The sequence below is a fragment of the Hylobates moloch genome, unplaced genomic scaffold, assembly GCF_009828535.3.
Source record: "Hylobates moloch isolate HMO894 unplaced genomic scaffold, HMol_V3 SCAFFOLD_14, whole genome shotgun sequence".
Classification (NCBI taxonomy): domain Eukaryota; kingdom Metazoa; phylum Chordata; class Mammalia; order Primates; family Hylobatidae; genus Hylobates; species Hylobates moloch.
In genome coordinates this window covers 52,449,046-52,470,099 of record NW_026652289.1, presented here as the reverse complement: position 1 = coordinate 52,470,099, position 21,054 = coordinate 52,449,046, and the positions used below count along the sequence as shown (strand labels likewise).

Sequence of the window (21,054 nt, the reverse complement as noted above, 5' to 3'; positions counted from 1 at the left end):
GGGGGTAAATTTTTATTAAAGTGTATCTTTTTTCATATTTTAATTTCTTTAAAATACACATGAATGCCTAACATAAAAATTATGGCATTGTACTGTGAGGTATGTAGATATAACACAGATGACAAGTAGAGCATGAAGGTGAGAAATAAATGGAACCACAGTTGACATGGATTTGAAATGGGCAGGTCCACTTATCTGCAGTTTTTCTTCTGTCTCTGCCATCCCTGAGACAGCAAGACCAAGCATTCGTCTTCCTCCTCAGCTTACTCAATATAAAGACAATGAGGATGAAGACCTTTATGATGATCCACATCCACTTAACGAATAGTAAATATATTTCTCTTCCTTATAATCTTCTTGGTAACATTTTCTTTTCTCTAGCTTATTTTATTATAAAAACATAATATATAATATACATAACATATAAAATATGTGTTATAATCAACTGTTTATGATATTGGTAAGGCTTCTGGTCAACAGCTATTAGTAGTAAAATTTAGGAGCAATCAAAAGTTATACACAGATTTTCAACTGCATAGTGGGTCACTGGCCCTAACCCCCATGGTTCAAGGGTCAATTGTATATGATTCCAAGGTTTTACATGAATAAGTACAGTATTAACTCTCTGTAGACCGTGAAAAGTTAAATATGTTGTAATCCCAGTTGAAATAACTAAAAAACAGAATAATGCAAAGAGGTATAGCTAAAAATCCAATAAAAGAATTTAAAATATTCAACTGGTCCAAAATAGGGCAGAAAAGGAGAAGCAGAGAAACGGAACAAAACAAAGCAAGTATACGAACAAAAACAGATAGGATAAGCAGGATACAAATAGCAAAATGACAACTAAACCCAACTGTAAAAATTATTATGAACTAATTTCACTTCCAACCAAGATGTAGTAACAGGAATTGAATGTACCCTTTGCCAGAAATAACTAAAACACTGGACAAAGCTTAAGAAACAATTGCTTTCTGACATTGGATTATCAGGCAGCACATATCTGAAAACCAGGAGAAACAAACAAGATGAGCCCAGTGACCGCCCCAGCCTACCAACTTGAGCAAGTTTCCAGGATACAGTTCACATTTAAAAAGAAAAATCTGAAAGGATCAAACTATTTCTAAATAACTTTCACTGCATCCTAGAACAAAGCCATAAAAAAGAATAAAATCATGTCAGCTGCAGCAACAGGCATAGAACTGTAGGTCATTATCTTAAGTGAAATAAGCCAGGCACAAAAAGATAAATATCACACGTTCTCACGTATATGTGGAAACTAAAAAATTAGATCACATGGAGGTAGAGAATAGAAAGCTAGATAACAGAGACTGGGAAGGGTGAGTGGGGGAATGGGGGGGGGATGAAGAGGCGTGGGTTAAAGGGTACAAATATACGTTTAGACACAAAGAATAAATCCAGTGTTTGACAGTACTGTAGGGTGACGTTAGTTGACAAAAATATATTGTACTCAGGTGATGGACATCCTAAATACCCTGACTTTATCACCACACATTATATACATATAATAAAATTTCACAGGTACTCCATAAATTTGTACAAATTTTAAAAATCTGACATTTAAAAAATTTAAAGAAATATATACAGGAATACAAAAATATCTAGCATTCAGCAAGGGAGAATTTGCAATGTCTGGTATCTAATAAAAAATTACCAACGCATGCAAAGATGCAGTTAAATACAATCCATAATGAGAAGAAAGGCAAATGATATAAATCTCCAAATGACAAGGATGAAAGAATTTGTAAAGAGGGATATTAATAGTTATTATAAGTGTGTCCCAGATGGCCGGGCACGGTGGCTCACGCCTGTAATCCCAGCACTTTGGGAGGCCGAGGCGGGCGGATCACGAGGTCAGGAGATCAAGACCATTCTGGCTGGCACGGTGAAACCCCGTCTCTACTGAGAATACGGGAAATTAGCCGGGCGAGGTGGCGGGCACCTGCAGTCCCAGCTACTCGGGAGGCTGAGGCAGGAGAATGGCGTGAACCCCGGGGCGGGGGGGAGCCTGCAGTGAGCCGAGATCACGTCACTGCACTCCAACCTGGGCAACAGCGAGACTCCATCTCAAAAAAAAAAAAAAAAAAAAAAAGTATGTCCCAGATGTCCAAGAAGGTAGAGAAAAGATTATAAATGTTAGGTAGCAAAATGGAAGATATAAAATGGCCCAAATCAAACTTCTGGAGATAAAAGCTATAATGCCTGTGATAAAAATATACTGGATGGAATTAGCAAATTAGACACTGCAGAAAAAAAAATTCATGACTTGAAAATACAGCAAAAGAAACTATTCAAAATGAAACACAAAGAGAAAAAAATAAGAAAAAATAGACCATTGGTAAGCTGTGGAACAACTTTAGGAGACCTAATATATGTGCAATTGGAGGAAAAAAGCTATTTGGATTTTTTTAATTAAATAATAATCAAAATATTTGCAAATTTGAAAAAATTAAAACCCTACAGATCTAAGAAGGACAAAAAACCCCAAGAACAGGAAATATGAAGGAAACTATAAGATGTATCATAATCCAATTGCTTAACAAGTGATAAAGAGAAATTCTTAAAAGCAGTCAGAGAAAAATATAAATGACCTTCAAGTCCCAGCAGAAAAATCAGAGCTGAGGCTGGGCGCGGTGGCTCATGCCTGTAATTCCAGCGCTTTTGGAGGCCGAGGTGGGTGGATCACTTGAGGTCGGGAGTTCGAGACCAGCCTGACCAAAATGGAGAAACCCCATCTCTACTAAAAATACAAAATTAGCCAGGCGTGGTGGCGCATGCCTGTAATCCCAGCTACTCAGGGGGCTGAAACAGGAGAATCACTTGAACCCAGGAAGCAGAGGTTATGGTGAGCTGAGATCATGCCATCGCACTCCAGCCTGGGCAACAAGAGTGCAACTCCCTCTCGAACAAACAAACAAATCAGAGCTGGTCAGAATGAATTTAAAAAGCAAGACTCAACTATACATACCTATAAGAAATACGTTTTAAAGGCCGGGCGCGGTGGCTCACGCCTGTAATCCCAGCACTTTGGGAGGCCGAGGCGGGCAGATCACGAGGTCAGGAGATCGAGACCATCCTGGCTAACATGGTGAAACCCCGTCTCTACTAAAAATACAAAAAAAAAATTAGCCGGGCGAGGTGGTGGGTGCCTGTAGTCCCAGCTACTCGGGAGGCTGAGGCAGGAGAATTGCGTGAACCCCAGGGCAGAGCCTGCAGTGAGCCGAAATCGCGCCACTGCACTCCAGCCTGGGCAACAGCGAGACTCCGTCTCAAAAAAAAAAAAAAAAAAAAAGAAATACGTTTTAAATATAAAGAAAGAGATACACTGAAAAAGACAGAAAAAGATACATTACACAATGAGTAAGCATAAATCTGAAGTGTCTTTATTAATATCAAAGTAGACTTCAAGACAAAGTACTACCAAACATAAAGAGGAAAATTACACAATAATAAAATAGTCAATTTATCAGGAAGATAGATTAATCACGAATGAATGTCCCAATAAGAGAGTTTCAAAATATATCAAGCAAAAACTGACAAAACTAAAGTGAGAAACCAACAAATCCACAATCATAGTTTTTAATACCTTCTCCCAGTAAGTGACAGAACAACTAGATCAAAAAATTTGGTAAGGGCATAAAAGATGTAGAGTAGGGGTTAGCAAACTTTATCTCTAAAGGGTTAGATAGTAAATGTTTTTGGTTTTGTTGGGTATAAAGTCTCTGTTGTTAACCACTCAATCTTTCTTTCATAAAGCAAAAGCAGACATAGACAAAGAAGTATATGAATGAGGGCGGGCACGGTGGCTCACGTCTGTAATCCCAGCACTTTGGGAGGCCGAGGAGGCCGGATTGCCTGAGTTCAGGAGTTCGAGACCAGCCTGGCCAACATGGTGAAACCCTGTCTCTACTAAAATACAAAAAGTTAGCCAGGCGTGGTGGTGTGCACCTGTAGTCCCAGCTACTAAGGAGGCTGAGACACGAGAATTGCTTGAACCCGGGAGGCAGAGGTTGTAGTGAGCCGAGATCGCAGCACTGCACTCCAGCCTGGGTGACAGAGCGAGACTCTATCTCAAAAAAAAAAAAATAAATAAATAAATAAAATAAAAGGTAGTGTATGAATTAGTATGGCTGTATTCCAATAAAATTTTAAGTACAAAAACAGGCCGCAATCCAGACTTGTCCTGTTACCTAACACTTACAGAACATTACATCCAACAACTATAGAATACACGTTCTTTTCAAATGCAAAAGGTATGTTCACCAAAATAGAGCATATGCTGGATCATAAAATAAGTCTCAATAAATTTTAAGATTGAACTATTATAAAATATGTTCTCTGACCACAATGAAATTAGAAACCAATAACAGAAAGACATCTGGGAAAAACACAAATATCTAGAAATAAAACATTTCTAAATTAGAAACTATTTTGAAAAGAAGGATAAAACTGTATCAAAAGCGTGGGCTGCAGCTAAAGTACTTTGAGGAAAATTTATAGTTGTAATATTTATATTTTAAAATAAGAAAAATACAAAATTAGTAAAGTTCTACCTTAAAAGCCAGGTAAGCCCAAAGTAATTAGAAGGAAGAAAATAAAGAGCAAAAATCAATAAAATGAAAAAGAGACAACAGAAAAAATTAATAAAGCTAAAAGTTGGTTCATTGTTGGTGTAGTTGCTCTGGAAAACAGTTTGGCAGTTCCTCTAAACCAGGGTGTCCAATCTTTTGGCTTCCCTGGGCCACACTGGAAGAAGTAGTCTTGGAACACATAAAATACACTAACACTAACGATAACTGATGAGCTAAAAAAAAGAAAAAAAAAACTCATAATGTTTTAGGAAAGTTTACGAATTTATGTTGGGCTACATTCAAAGCCATCCTGGACTGTGGTTTGGACAAGTTGCTCTAAAGGTTGAACACAGAGTTACCATGTGACCCAGCAATTTCACTCCTAGGTATATACACAAGAGAAATGAAAACATAAGTCCACACAAAAACTTGTACGCAAATGTTCATAGCAGCATTATTCATAATAATTAAGAAGTAAAAACACCCAAATGTCCATCAAATAATGAATGGATAAATAAAATGTGGTATACAATGGAATATTATTCAGCAATAAAAACAAGTGCTTTGACATAAATGAACCTTGAAAACATCATGCTAAGTGAAATTAGTCACAAAAGACCAAATATTATATGATTCCATTTACATAAAATGTCTAGAATATGCAAAACTGTAGAGACCAAGATTAGCAATTGCCTAGGACTAGGGGAGTTGGGAAGAAAATAAGTATGGGGTTCCTTTCACGGGGGTGATGAAAAAAATATTCTAAAGCTGATTGAGGTAAAAATTGTACAACTCTTTGAACACCCTAAAAGCCACTGAGTTAAACACTTTAAACACTATGCATTGCATGGTATGTAAATTATATTTCAATAAAACTCGACCTCCCAAAGTGCTGGGACTACAGGCCTGAGCCACTGCGCCCAGTCAAAGCTATTATTTTTGAAAGTTGGATCAATGAAAACATTTTTTAAAATTTCTATAAACTCCTAGACTAATGAAGGGAGAACAAAAAAGGAAAAAACACTAACTAAATAAGAAATGAAAGAGGAAGTATCACTCCAGATCTTATATACAATAAAAGAAAAAAGACAATATAAATAACTTCATCTAATACATTTGACAATTCAGAAGAAATGGATCAATTAGCAAAACTGACACAAAATAAAATGGAAAATCTGACTAGCCCTAAATCTGTTAAAGGAACTGCATTCTTTGTGAAATAGTCCAAGAAAGAAAATGCCAGGCCCATATGGCTGCACTAATGAATTATATCAAACATTTAAGGAAAAAAAAAAAAAACCAACCTTACACAAACTCATTCAGAAAATAAAGCAGGAAGAAACATCTTCCAACCATTTCATGAAGCTAGCATAATGCTGATACCAAAACTCCAGTTTTTTTAAAAAGAAAATTACAGAATATCCTAATAAAGACAGACTCAAAAATTCTTAACACAATATCAGCAAATCAAAACCAGCAATGTATTAAAAGGATAACATGATCAACTACTGCAGTTTATCACAGTAATTCAAGGTAGTTTAACACATGAAAATCAAACGATATAATTCACCATATTAACCGAGTAAAGAAGTGTTGGGAGAAAAGCTGAAGGTTGGGAGAGAAGCTGAGGCAGGGCTTGCATGTCTGACATAATGGAAAAGAGTCTTGGAACATGTCCGGGGTCCAGAGTCTAAAACCCCTCGTGGCCTTTGGAACATGTCTAGACTTGCTGGCTCCTTGCTTCTAGCACACCCATTATCTCAAGTAGCCATATGTTTCAAAGAAAATGCTACACCATCAAGCTGTAGCTCATTTGCTTGATACATCACTTCCTTTCAACGCCCACATCCTCACCACCTGTTTCTTTGTTTGATCATCAATAAATAGCATGGGCTCCCAGAGCTTGGGGCCTTTGCAGCCTCCATACTAGCATTGGCCGCCTGGTCCCACTTTCTCTCTTGTCTTTTCTCATTCCTTTGATTCCGCTGGACTTTGTAGCCCCCATGGCCTGGTGTTGGGTCTGATCACTCCAACATTCGTGGCACCCGACATGGGGCGACAAAGACCACAGTGAAGGAACGCTAGAGCACGTGAAAGCGGAGGATGCATCATCAGAGGACACCCAGGGACAACTGAAAGAAGCTCAATGGGGAAGCTAAGCGCTTGGAAGAACCAGAGTAACAATGGGACAAAGTAAAAGCAAACATTCTGCTTATTTGAATTTCTTAAGGCATTTATTACGAAGAAGGGGAGTGAAAGTTAGTACTCAGAATTTGTTATCACTCTTTAGTACAGTAAAGCAGTTTTGCCCATGGTTTCCGGAACAAGGGACTATGGAGTTGGATGAATGGGAGAGAATTGGAAGAGATTTTAAAAAGGTGTATAAAGACGGAACAAAAATTCCAGTTTCCATTTGGTCAGTGTGGGCACTAATAAAGGTAGCTCCTGAGCCATTTCAAACAGATGATGAGGCAGATTCAGATGAGGAAGAGGAGAACGAGTGTAAAAAACTAACTTCATATTCTGAGTGTAAGGAACAGCTACCAGAGAAGATTAAAGAAAAGAAAGGAAAACTAAAAAAAGTATGTTTTACTAGCCCATCAGCTCCACCTGCTGAATTAAGTGAATGGCCACCTCCTCTCTCCCCCTTACCGGGCGAGAAAATGAATTAGCTGAAAAACTTAACTGCTCCTATAGTTGCAGCATTAAAACCTGGAGCAATTGGTGGTGATATACAAAATTCTATTCAAAAAGCTAGAGCTGAGGGAGACCTTGAAGCATGGCAAACCCAGCAAGAAGAACAGAATATAGCTAATTGGGCCACTCTTCCTTTTAAGTTTTAAAGGAATTTCAGCAAGCCATTATTCAATATGAACCGAACTCTCCTTTTGTGCAAACTTTGTTGAAAAATGTGGCTCTTGATAATAGGTTAATACCATATGATTGGGATACTTTAACAAAATCTGTTCTCACTCCATCCCAGTACTTGCAGTTTAAAACCTGGTGGGCTGAGGAAGCTCAAACTCAGGCAAGGGAAAACACACAAGTACAGTCACCCGTGCCTGTTTCCTTTGAACAGTTACTGGGAGTTGGCCCTAATTGGGGTCGATTAGAGAATCAAGCAGTAATGGAGGATGTTGCCACTGTTCAGCTGCGCTCTGTGTGCTTACGGCATGGGAAAGGATAAATGTTACAGGGGAAAAATATCCTTCTTTCAGTTGTCTGACAAGGACCTAAAGAACCATATATTGATTTTATTGCTTGGCTCCAAGAGGCTGTGTATAATGCCATAACTGATAAAACAGTGCAGGATGTTATAATACAGCTTCTTGCATATGATAATGCTAATGCAGAGTGTCAAACTGCTATTAGACACCTGAGAAGGCAGGCTCATTTAGCTGAATATATTAAGGCTTGCAATGGCATTGGAGGTAACTTACATAAGGCTACTCTTTTAGCTCAGGCTATGGCTGGATTGAAAATAGGAAAGAATATGTCCCGTTTCTCAGGCTCTTGGTTTAATTGTGGGCAATTTGGACACACAAAAAAGGAATGTAGAAATGGAAATCAAAAGGAAAAACCACTACCATCAATCAACAGAAAAGTCTTGGTGTATGTCCCTGGTGTAAGAAAGGCAATCACTGGGCAAATCAGTGTCATTCTAAATTTAGCAAAGATGGACAACCTCTTTCAGGAAATAGGAAGAGGGGCCCGCCTTGGGCCCCTCAACAAACTGAGGCATATCCAGCACAGCCAGTGCCCTTACAAACATACAATTGTCCCCCGCCACAGCAGATGGTGCTGCCGTAGACCTCTGCAGCACAATTCCTGTCTCCTTACTTTCCAGGGAGCCACCAAAGAAGGTCCCCACGGGAGTTAGGGGACCCTTACCCTCAGGAACAGTTTATTACTTGGAAGGTCTAGTCTAAATTTAAAAGGTGTTACTGTGCATATGGGAATAATTGACTCTGATTATACTGGAGAGATTCAACTAGTTATTAGTTCCTCGACTCCGTGGTCTGCCTCCCCGGTCTGCCTCCCCGAGAGAATGGATTGCTCAGTTGTTGCTGCTACCCTACATAAAACTAGGAAGCAGCACAGTGAAAAGAACAGGAGGCTTTGGTCGTACTAATCCAGCAGGAAAAGCTTTATATTGGGTTAATCAAGTGTCTGACAAAAGACCTATTTGTATAGTAACTATTCAGGGAAAGGATTTTGAAGGACTAGTAGATACTGGAGCTGATGTCTCTATTTATTGCTTTAAATCAATGGCCCCGACACTGGCCCAAACAAAAGACTTCCATGAGTATCACTGGTGTAAGAACTGCCTCAGAAGTTTTTAAAAGTCCCTTGATTTTACCATGTCAAGGGTGGGATGGCCAGGGACAATCCAACCAATTATTACACCTATTCCTGTCAATTTATGGGGTAGAGACTTATTGCAACAATGGGGTGCTGAAATATCTATTCCTATGGATCAATATAGTAATATTAGTGGACAAATGATGAAAAATGTGGGATATTGCTCAGGAGAAGGACTAAGAAAAAATAAAAATGGCCAATCAGAACCTTCAGAAGGACAAACAGATCAGACCGGATTGGAGTATCATTTTTAGCAGTGGCCACTGTTGAAGCCTCTGGCTCCCATTCCTCTTGTTTGGCTAACTGCCAAACCAGTTTGGGTGGAGCAGTGGCCACTGAAATAGGAAAAACTGGAGGCTTTAAAAGAACTGGCGCAGGAACAATTGTAAAAGGGACACATAGAGCCTACTTTCTCCCCTTGGAATTCTCCTGTATTTGTCATTAAGAAAAAATCGGGTAAATGGAGAATGCTAACAGATTTGATGGCTGTTAATGCTGTAGTTCAACCCATGGGCACGCTACAACCAGGGCTGCCCTCCCCAACAATGACTCCAAAATACTGGCCTCTTATAGTGATAGATCTAAAAGATTGCTTTTTTTACCACTCCTTTAGCTGCCCAAGATTATGAAAAATTTGCTTTTACTGTTCCCGCCATACATAGTAACGAACCAGTGGACAGGTATCATTGGAAAGTACTGCCACAAGGCATATTAAATAGCCCGATTATTTGTCAAACTTATGTCGGGAAAGCTATTAAGCCAGTTAGAGAACAGTTTAAAAAATGTTATATTATCCATTACATGGATCATATTTTGTGTGCAGCTGAAACTAGGGAAGAATTGATGTTGTTCTACAAACAGAAAAGGCTGTAAATGCGGCAGGGTTAATTATAGCCCCTGATAAAATCCAAACTTCTACTCCCTTTCAATATCAAGGAATGAAGTTAGAACAAAGTGCTATTAAGCCTCAAAAAGTTCAAATTTGGCTGGGCGCGGTGACTCACGCCTGTAATCCCAGCACTTTGGGAGGCCGAGGCAGGTGGATCGTGAGGTCAGGAGATCGAGACCATCCTGGCTAACACGGTGAAACTCTGCTTCTACTAAAAATACAAAAAAATTTGTTGGGTGTGGTGGCAGGCGCCTGTAGTCCCAGCTACTCAAGAGGCTGAGGCAGGAGAATGGCATGAACCCAGGAGGCGGAGCTTGCAGTGAGCTGAGATCGCGCCACTGCACTCCAGCCTGGGTGACAAGGCGAGACTCTGTCTCAAAAAAAAAAAAATTCAAATTTGAAGAGATAATTTAAAAACCTTAAATGATTTCCAAAAATTATTAGGAGACATTAATTGGATTCATCCAACTTTAGGCATGCCTACCTATACTATGTCTTGTCTCTTTTCTACTTTACCAGGTGATTCTAACCTTAACAGTAAATGCTCCTTGTTCAAAGAAGCATTGGAGGAACTTCCATTAATTGAGGAAAAATTTCAGCAAGCACAAGTAGAACGAATTAATCCGATACAGCCATTACAGTTTTTAGTTTTTCCTACTAAGCATTTGCCTACAGGAGTTTATAGTTCAACAGGATGATCTGGTTGAGTGGCTTTTTCTACCTCACAATACAACCAAAACGCTCACTATGTACTTAAATTGCTGTGCTAGTAGGACAAGCAAGGCTGCACACAACAAAGCTAATGGGATATGATCCAAATCAGACTATAGTTCCATTAACAAAACAACAAATTCAACAAGCCTATATTAATTCCCAAAAATGACAAGTTAATTTGGCCGGTTTTGTTGGCATTCTTGATAATTATTATCCTAAATCTAAGATATTTCCATTTCTATAATTCACATCCTGGATACTGCCTTCTATTACTCAAAAAGCCCCTACTGGAGTGGCCATTACTGTTTTTACTGATGGATCCTAATAATGGAAAAGCCTAACTTGCAGGACCTCAACAGCAAGTTTTTCAAACTGACATTGCTTAAAGAGCTAATCCTACTTTAAAAACTCACATACAAAAGGCAGGGGACCAGGAATATAAGACACTGCATATGCAATTGCATTTAGCTTTATTAACATTAAAGTTTTTAAATTTACAAAAAGATCAACCCATGACTGCAGCTGAATAACACCTGACAGGACAAAAGCAAAACAAAAAGGCTGGACAAGATATATGATGGAGGGATGCACATACAAAAAGCTGGGAAAAAGGAAAGATAATTATATGGGGAAGAGGATTTGCTTGTGTCTCTCCAGGTGACAATCAGGTGTCTGTGTGGGTACCTACCAAACATCTGAAGATCTATCATGAGCCACAGCATCTAGTGGACCCACCTATACAGTGCAAATTGAAGGTTTAAGGATTGCTTTTTTGCTATACTACTGCACAAGAAGGATAAGCCTCGATTTGCTTTCTCTATGTCTTCTGTTAATCAGAAAAAGCCTGCTTCTCATTACCAATGGTAATTTTTACCCAGTGGTAATTAACCAAAGAGATAGAAGCCGAGTTACAAATGCTTCAGCAATGGCATGCCTCCCAGCTACAGCAAAAAAAAAAAAAAAAAAAGCCTTTGCTTCTGTTTCAGTAGATTTACTAATGTAGGGGTGAGGGTATGTTTGTATTTTTGCAGGAGATGAAAAAACCGTGTGGGTGCCCTCAAGATGTGTATGACCATGGAACGGGAGACTGGAGGGACCCATGGATCCCAACCATGGACCAGGTTCCCCCAGTACAAGCCATGAGCCAGGTGAATCTGAATACGAAGATGGAACGAGGACCAACCAGAGTCATGCTGACATCAACCCCCATAACATGGGACAGATCAAGAAAACCACACAGGAAGCTGAGAAACTGCTGGAGTGCCAGGATTTTACCTTTTGCTGGGATTCAGAGGTACAATAGATGCTTAACGGACCAATGTTTTCTGACTGAATTCCTCTCTACCCTAAATACAAGAGACCCTAATAGGTAGGCAGTAATATCATCACCCCTATTCAGCATGAAGAAGTTACAGAAGACAGACCTCCATCCTTCTGCAACCCTTAGAATTAAGGGTCCTCTTGTAAAAGAGAAAGGGGAAATATGTAAGAAGCATTCAAACCAGAGTGACTCCATTTTGAATAAGGGCTAAGAAAAATGAAGCTGGATCACCAACCAGCAATTAAGGGCTGCACAGCCTGCAATTGCCTTGCTCAATTAATTCAAAAACAAAAAGAGGACCTTTTGGATTCAAAGTTGTGTTATGTTACTCTTAAACGCCATCTGGAGGGCAGAGATGAAAATCTCACCATTGATATTGTAAAACTAAAAGAGCAGGTTTTTGAAGCCTCTCAGGCTCACTTGAACCTGCTCCCTGCAACTGGTATTTTCAACAGGACAGCCGATGGGTTGTCTGTAGTCAATCGTCTTAAATGGATTAAGGCCATTGGAAGCTCTACACTTGCAGATTTTGTTCTAATAATTATGTACTTGTGCTGTCTCCTTTTAGTCTGCAGATGCAGAAGCCACCTCTGGAGAGAAAGCCACCATCGAGAACAAGCAATGATAGCTGTGGCGGTTTTACAAAAAAGAAAAGGGGGGAATGTTGGGAGAAAAGCTGAGTGTTGGGAGAGAAGCTGAGGCAGGGCTTGCATGTCTGACATAATATAAAAGAGTTTTGGAATCTGTCCGGGGTCCAGGGTCTAAAATACCTAGTGGCCTTTGGAAGGTGTCTAAACTTGCTGGCTCCTTGCTTCTAGCACACCCATTATCTCAAGTAGCCATATATTTCAAAGAAAAATGCTACACCATCACAGCTGTAGCTCATTTGCTTGATACATCACTGCCTTTCAACCCCCACATCCTCACCACCTGTTTCTTTGTTTGATCATCAATAAATAGCATGGGCTCCCAGAGCTTGGGGCCTTTGCAGCCTCCATACTAGTGTTGGCCCCCTGTTGCCACTTTCTCTCTTAACCTGTCTTTTCTCATTCCTTTGACTCCTCTGGACTTTGTGGCCCCCACAGCATGGTGTTGGGTCTGATCACCCCAACAAAAAGCTATCCAATCATCTTAACAGATGCAGAAAACATCTGACAAAATTCAACGCACATTCCTAAAACTCTCAGCAAATTAGGAACAGAAGGGAACTTCCTCAATTTGATACCATTAAGAAAATAAATAAGTAAGCCACGGACTGTGAGAAAATATTTGTAAAACCCTTATCTAACAAGAAACTTGTAAAGGAATATATAAAATATGTCTACAACTCAATAATGAAAACAAGCAATTCGATTAAAAAAAGGGCAAAAGATTTGAACAGGTACTTCATAAGGAAGATGTTTAAATGGCAACACAACAGTGCTCATCATCATTAGATGAGCATCAGATTAATTGCAGGGAAATGCAAATTAAAACCGATAACATCCACCAAAATGTCTAAAACACCAAACAGTGAAAATGAGGAGCAACTAGAACCCACATACATAGTTGGTACGAGTGTAAAATTGTGCAACCACCTTGGGAAAAAGCTACCCAGACAGAGATGCCAGAGTCCAAGTAGGGTGGGGAGGGTATCTATAGGGAAGACTATTCAGTTCCAGGTGTTGGAGCTTGAGTGGGGCAAGGAGGGCATCTGTGCAGGGTAGAGTACTGGCAGGGTCTAGGTTTCTCACCATAGGAGAAAGGCATTACAAATAGGAAAAGGGAGAAAACCAGAATTAACCCTGTGGTATGAGACTAGAATTGGAGATACCGGTGTACACTTATGGTTTTCAACATATATAACTGATATAGAAATATAAATGTAAATGTGTTTGTATATGTATGTAAATATATATATATGCATATATTTGCCTAGACATGCCCACACACATTCTCTAGCTTTTTTCACTGAGATGTCATGGGAGCAGTGACATCTCAACAGCAATGAGCATAACTAGCATTGAAACATTGGCTTCTAAATACTTTTCTTCAGCAAAAGGAACCAGGATTCCTTGGAGAAATGACTGGTTCCAGAGATGGGATAGGAAAAATACAAAATGAGCCTGGAACATCTTGTCTTGTCAGGAAGTAAAAAAGGATTCAAAGAATGATGGGAACATGTCAAAAAGACACAGAGGGCCTCTCACTAGCCAAACATGGGACAATTCGTACATCAATAATAATGACAACCATAGATTTTTACCCATTGAATAAAATAGGTACCATAAGTCCTTACTGATATAAATAAATGAATAAATCAAAAGTTTACTGGGCGGGCATGGTGGCTCACGCCTGTAATCCCAGCACTTTGGGAGGCCGAGGCAGGCGGATCACTTGAGGCCAGGGGTTCCAGACCAGCCTGGCCAATATGGCAAAACCCAGCCTCTACTAAAAATACAAAAATTAGTTGCACGGGTTGGTGCATACCTGTAATCCAAGCTACTCAGGAGGCTGAGACATAAGAATCATTTGCACCCTGGAGGCAGATGTTCCAGTGAGCCGAGATCACACCACTGCACTCCAGCCTCGGTGACAGAGTGAGACTATGTCTCAAAAAAAAAAAAAAAAAAAAAAAAGTTTGAAGAAAACTGGGATATTTATGTCATTTCAAAGTACCTCCATATAAAATATGTATTACAATGGGAAAAGTAACTTTACAGTGGAGAAGTTGGCACATATTGCCTTAATCAAAGGATTAAAGTGAAAATCATTAATGAAAGACCAAATGAAATTGTATACCATCTGACAGGATGAGGTATCACTTCTGTGATACTCCTGTTCAAGATATATAACCTAAATTGAAGACATTAGACAAATCCAAATTGAGGGACATTCTATAAAACAGCTGTCTGGTAATTTTCACAATTCTCTCATGAAGTGAAGGTAAGACTGTGGAACTATTAATATTTAAGATTGAAGGACACAGTGGCTCTGCACTATATCCTTTTGCTATAAAGGACATTTTTGGAATAAATAGGCAAAACCTGAATGTCAGGGTCTGATGCTTAGATGGTATTATGTATCAATGTTAATATCCTAATTTGAAAAGTTGTATCGTAGTTATTAGGAAAATGTCCTATATAACATATTTAGAGATGATCACAGCAACTTACTCAAATGGCCCATAAAAATACAGGTTTTTTGTTCTGTACTTGTAAGTTTTCTGTAAATTTGAGATATAGTTTCCAAAAAAAGTTTCAGATGCTTAACAAAATGTACATACATAAATTATGTGTATATATGTGTATGCACATATATGCGTATATGTGTGTGTGTGTATATACACACACACACACACACACACACCCTGAGTTAATGAATCAAAATTCTCTCGGAGGCTGTATAGTTTATGTCAAAGTCTTCAAAGCATTTAATATATTTCCTTATGAAAAAAAATTTCGATGGTTCTATATCCATGAGAGTAATATTGAATAATGCTGATTGTATGCCATTTATCTTCAATATAGGAAAGGATACCACCAGCCACTCCCTGCCACTCTGCTCTTCTATTTGATAACCACAAGCACTCTCTGTCAGTCAAAATAAGTCTCTGTCACTTCAGTGTATATCTTTTAATTTCTTTTTTTTTTTTTTTTTTTTTTTTTTTTGAGACAGTCTCACTCTTGTCGCCCAGGCTGGAGTGCAGTGGCACAATCTCGGCTCACTGCAACCTCCGCCTCCTAGATTCAAACAATTCTCCTGCTTCAACCCCCCCAGTAGCGGGGACTACAGGCGCATGCCACCACACAAGGCTAATTTTTTGTATTTTTAGTAGAGACGGGGTTTCACCGTATTAGCCAGGATGATCTCAATCTCCTGACCTCGTGATCTGCCTGCCTCGGCCTCCCACAGTGCTGGGATTACAGGCGTGAGCCACCGTGCCCAGCCTGAATTTCTTGTAGACATATTTTTGGTTAAGAAGGTTGTGGGTCTGCTGATCTTTTATGAAATCAGGCCTACAGATGTCTACTCATGTAAAATTGAAAGATTTCCACAAATAATGTGTGTGCCAGTCAGGCATGGTGGCACATACCTGTAGTCCCAGCCACTCAAGAGGCTGAGGTGGCAGGATTAATTGAGGCTAGGAGTTAGTGGCTGTGGTGTGTTATGATCATGCCTGTGACCAACCCCTGTACTCCAGCCCAGGTAACATAGCAAGACCCTGTCTCTTAAAATATATCTATATATATGCATGTGTGCTAGAGTTCATTAAATGTCAAGGAAGGCTCAAGCTCATCCGCTCAATAAATCCACTCTCACAGCCTAATTCAGTATGACAAGCAAACAGGCCACATGATGATGTGACTTAATTTATGAATAGTTCTAGTATGTATTTTAAGCTTTAAATCTTCTTTTCTGACTTCTGACTTCAAGTAAGTTGAATAACACAAAATGTATTAAGCGTAAGAAGAAAGACTGGTACATTAGGCTATCAAAATGAGAAATCTCTACTCATCAAAAGAAAATGGATAGGAAGGCCTAGCATGGGAAAAATACAACACACATCTGACAAAGAATTTGTATGTAGGTTATATAAAAAACTCCTACAAAGAGAAAAGAAAAAGAAAAAGAACTCAAGTTTTAAACAGGCAAAAGACTTGAACAAATACTTCAAAACAAACTTCAGGCCGGGCGCAGTGGCTCACGCCTGTAATTCCAGCACTTTGGGAGGCCGAGGTGGGTGGATCTCAAGGTCAGGAGTTCAAGACCAGCCTGGCCAAGATGATGAAACCCCATCTCTACTAAAAATACAAAAAAATTACCCGGGCATGGTGGTAGGCGCCTGTAATCCCAGCCACTTGGGAGGCTGAGGCAGAGAACTGCTTGAACCCGGGAGGTGGAGGTTGCAGTGAGCCGAGATCACGCCACTGCACTCCAGCCTGGGCGACAGAGCGAGACTCGTCTCAAAAAAAAAAAAAAAAAAAATTCAAAAATAAGCCTAGAAAATGTTGACTACAGTATCTTAAAACAGTGAATGAATATCTCATAGAATACAGCACTGGGATGTAAGTTTTTTTTTAATGGACAAGACTACATATTGTTTTGAAATATATAAAAAACATGTTTTCCTGCATACTATACAAGTTTAAACTGGCTGAGACTCCTATTCACTGAAAATCTGTATCACCTAAGAAATATAAACAGTCATTATCAACTGTGATTCAACTTTGAGACCAAAATTTCCTGTTCTTCCAAGTTTTAAATAGGCTTAACTGAAGAATATTCTAGTATCACTTATCTATGTAGAACAGAATTTTCTGAAATTCATACTATAAGACAAAATACAGAAATAAACTAGGTGTTCAGGAAGATATAAGACTAAAACTGTCATTCACAGCTCCCAATTTCAAAATTCTGTTCATTAAAATAGGTTCATTGTTCTTATTGATTTTATACTCTCTAAAGGCTTTATGGAAATAAATCTTATCAATGTGAACTTATAAATTTGAGTTGATAAAATGCTGCTTTTATCAATGTTTCATTTGATGTAATATGACTTCATTTGATAAAATGTTCCACTGCTTTAAAATACTTGAAAAATAAGCTGGATTTAAGAACTGCTAGCATTTTACTGAGACCAAGAACTACACAGACCTTGTGAAAATGACATATTCACCATGGTACTGGCTAACTGCTCAGGAACACTGAGTAAGATAAATCACTGAGATCACTGTTCAACAAATACATACAGTACTTATCCCCATAACATTTTGCACAGCATATTTTATTGCAATACTTACTGGTGCTACTATTTTTCCTGTCTGTCCAACTTGCATGTCATTGGGAACAAAGCCAGCATCAACAGCAGCACGGGAAGCACCAACTAAGGGGAAAAAATATTTTGTCATTTTTTTCAAGCTCTATTATTCAGCTAGTTAGGACAGTCACTGATAACTGTAAACAAAGACATTGGGCCGGGCGCAGTGGCTCACGCTTGTAATCCCAGCACTTTGGGAGGCCGAGGCGGGCGAATCACGAGGTCAGGAGATCGAGACCACGGTGAAACCCCGTCTCTACTAAAAATACAAAAAATTAGCCAGGCGTGGTGGTGGGCGCCTGTAGTCCCAGCTACTTGGAGAGGCTGAGGCAGGAGAATGGCGTGAACCCAGGAGGCGGAGCTTGCAGTGAGCCGAGATCGCGCCACTGCACTCCAGCCCGGGCAACAGAGCAAGACTCCGTCTCCAAAAAAAAAAAAACAAACAAAAAACAAAGACATTGATTTCGAATTCTAAGTACTAGTATATTTTATACAGAAAGCTTCAAGGAATAACTTACTATACCCAAGAATTTCAGATTTTAATTTGGGCTTAACTCTTCTGCATGCTTTATCAAAATGGCAGTCATAAAATTTACACTATAATGTTTAGAATGTCATTATACAATGCTCCTTTAAGTAATAACTTCACAAGTTTTGAAGAAAGGTTTTACAATATTACCTCTTGTAATACTATCAAGAGAAGATACTGGATAAAGAGTTTCATATAACAAGATGAAGGTTTAACCAGTATTTGCTATCAAATTCATAAATAAAATTTAACTGACTTTCTATTCTCATTCAACAGGAGACATATACTTGGAGTAAAACAACCCCTTCCCCAGCAGGAGTCAAGAATGAGCCTCAGGCCTCTTCATCTCAAGCTGAAAAGGACAGAGGGAGCCACAGACAATACAACTAACCACCTCCAAAAACGCACAGCCTCACCACCACTATCTTGAGTCAGCCAGGACTAATCACACCCTGCCCTTCATTATGTCTGTCCCCACAAGCCCCAAACTCAAAGGTTATCCTTCATAACCCATACACTGATCCCCATAATGCTCTGCATGCTCCCTAACCTGCACCCATCTCCCATATTCCTGACCCTTACACTGTGATTTCTGGAATACAGAGCCCAATATCAGTGAAACTTAAGTTATATTAAGTTTTATTAAAATGTAAGTTTTAGAACTTAAAACTTTAAGTGTATTAAAACTCAGGTTTTATTTACCTAATAAAACTTAACTTTAAATTGGCTCCATCTGAAATTAATATAGCTACTCCTGCTTTCTTTCAATTAGCATCCCCATGGTATATCTCTCTCCACTCATTTACTTTATATGTATTTTTATATTTAAAGTGGGTTTATTGCAGACACTATATAGTTGGGTCTTACTTTTTCATCCACTATGACAAGCTTTATCTTTAATTGGTGCATTTACACTACTGATGTTGAAAGTAATAACTGACACAGTTGGATTAATATCTACCATATTTGTAACGGTCTTCTATTTGTTGCCCTTGTTCTTTTTTCCTATTTTTGTCTTCCACCAACTGAGCATTTTAAATAATTCCATTTTGTCTCTTTTCTTAGCTATTAGTTGTATTTTTGTTTTACTTTAGTGGTGGTCCTAGAGTTTGCAATATTCATTTACAACTAATCCAAGTCCACTTTCAAATAACACTTTATTACTTCAAGGTGGTGCAAGTACCATTTAATAACAAGATAATCCTGGGAAAAAAAGGGGTGGAGCCAAGATGGCCGAATAGGAACAGCTCCGGTCTCCAGCTCCCAGCCCCAGCGACACAGAAGACGAGTGATTTCTGCATTTCTGCTTGAGGTACCGGTTTCATCTCACTAGGGAGTGCCTAACAGTGGGTGCAGGACAGTCGCTGAAGCACACTGTGGGTGAGCCGAAGCAGGGCGAGGCATTGCCTCACTCGGGAAGCGCAAGGGGTCAGGGAGTTCCCTTTCCTAGTAAGAAAGGGGAAACAAACAGCACCTGGAATATCGGGTCAGTCCCATCCTAATACTGAGCTTTTCCAACGGGCCTGGAAAACGGCACACTAGGAGATTGTGTCCCGCACCTGGCTCGGAGGGTCCTATGCCCACGGAGTCTTGCCGATTGCTAGCACAGCAGTCTGAGATCAAGCTGCAAGGCGGCAGCGAGGCTGGGGGAGGGGCACCCGCCATTGCCCAGGCTTGCTTAGGTAAACAAAGCAGCCAGGAAGCTCGAACTGGGTGGAGCCCACCATAGCTCAAGGAGGCCTGCCTGCCTCTGTAGGCTCCACCTCTGGGGGCAGGGCACAGACAAACAAAAACTCAGCAAGAACCTCCACAGACTTAAATGTCCCTGTCTCACTGACAGCTTTGAAGAGAGTAGTGGTTCTCCCAGCACGCAGCTGGAGATCTGAGAACGGACAGACTGCCTCCTAAAGTGGGTCCCTCACCCCTGAGCAGCCTAACTGGGAGGCACCCCCATAGTAGGGACAGACTGACACCTCATTCAACCGGGTACTCCTCTGAGACAAAACTTTCAGAGGAACTTCAGACAGCTGAATTTGTGATCTCACGAAAATCCGCTGTTCTACAGCCACCGCTGCTGACACCCAGCCAAACAGGGTCTGGAGTGGACCTCTAGTAAACTCCAACAGACCTGCAGCTGAGGGTCCTGTCTGGTAGAAGGAAAACTAACAAACAGAAAGGACATCCACACCAATAACCCATCTGTACATCACCATCATCAAAGACAAAAAGTAGATAAAACCACAAAGATGGGGAAAAAACAGAGCAAAAAAACTGGAAACTCTAAAAAACAGAGCACCTCTCCTCCTCCAAAGGAACGCAGTTCCTCACCAGCAACGAAACAAAGCTGGATGGAGGATGACTTTGATGAGTTGAGAGAAGGCTTCAGATGATCAAACTACTCTGAGCTACGAGAGGAAATTCAAAACAATAGCAAAGAAGTTAAAAACTTTGAAAAAAAATTAGAAGAATGGATAACTAGAATAACCAATGGAGAGAAGGGCTTAAAGGAGCTGATGGAGCTGAAAGCCAAGTTTCGAGAACTACGCGAAGATTGCAGAAGCCTCAGTAGCAGATGCGATCAACTGGAAGAAAGGGTATTGCTGATGGAAGATGAAATGAATGAAATGAAGAGAGAAGGGAAGTTTAGAGAAAAAAGAATAAAAAGAAATGAACAAAGCCTCCAAGAAATTTGGGACTATGTGAAAAGACCAAACCTACGTCTGATTGGTGTACCTGAAAATGATGGGGAGAATGGAACCAAGTTGGAAAACACTCTGCAAGATACTATCCAGGAGAACTTCCCCAATCTAGCAAGGCAGGCCAGCATTCAGATTCAGGAAATACAGA

General features: G+C 39.8%; 1 protein-coding gene across 1 annotated transcript in view; it reads right to left on the bottom strand.

The window, feature by feature from the left end:
- ETFA (electron transfer flavoprotein subunit alpha) overlaps nt 1–21,054 on the bottom strand; it is a 122,504-nt gene that overhangs the window by 47,534 nt on the left and 53,916 nt on the right. The window contains exon 11 of the mRNA XM_058427197.1: nt 17,662–17,744. Coding sequence (XP_058283180.1) covers nt 17,662–17,744 — 83 coding nt within the window. The remainder of the gene's footprint in view (nt 1–17,661; nt 17,745–21,054) is intronic.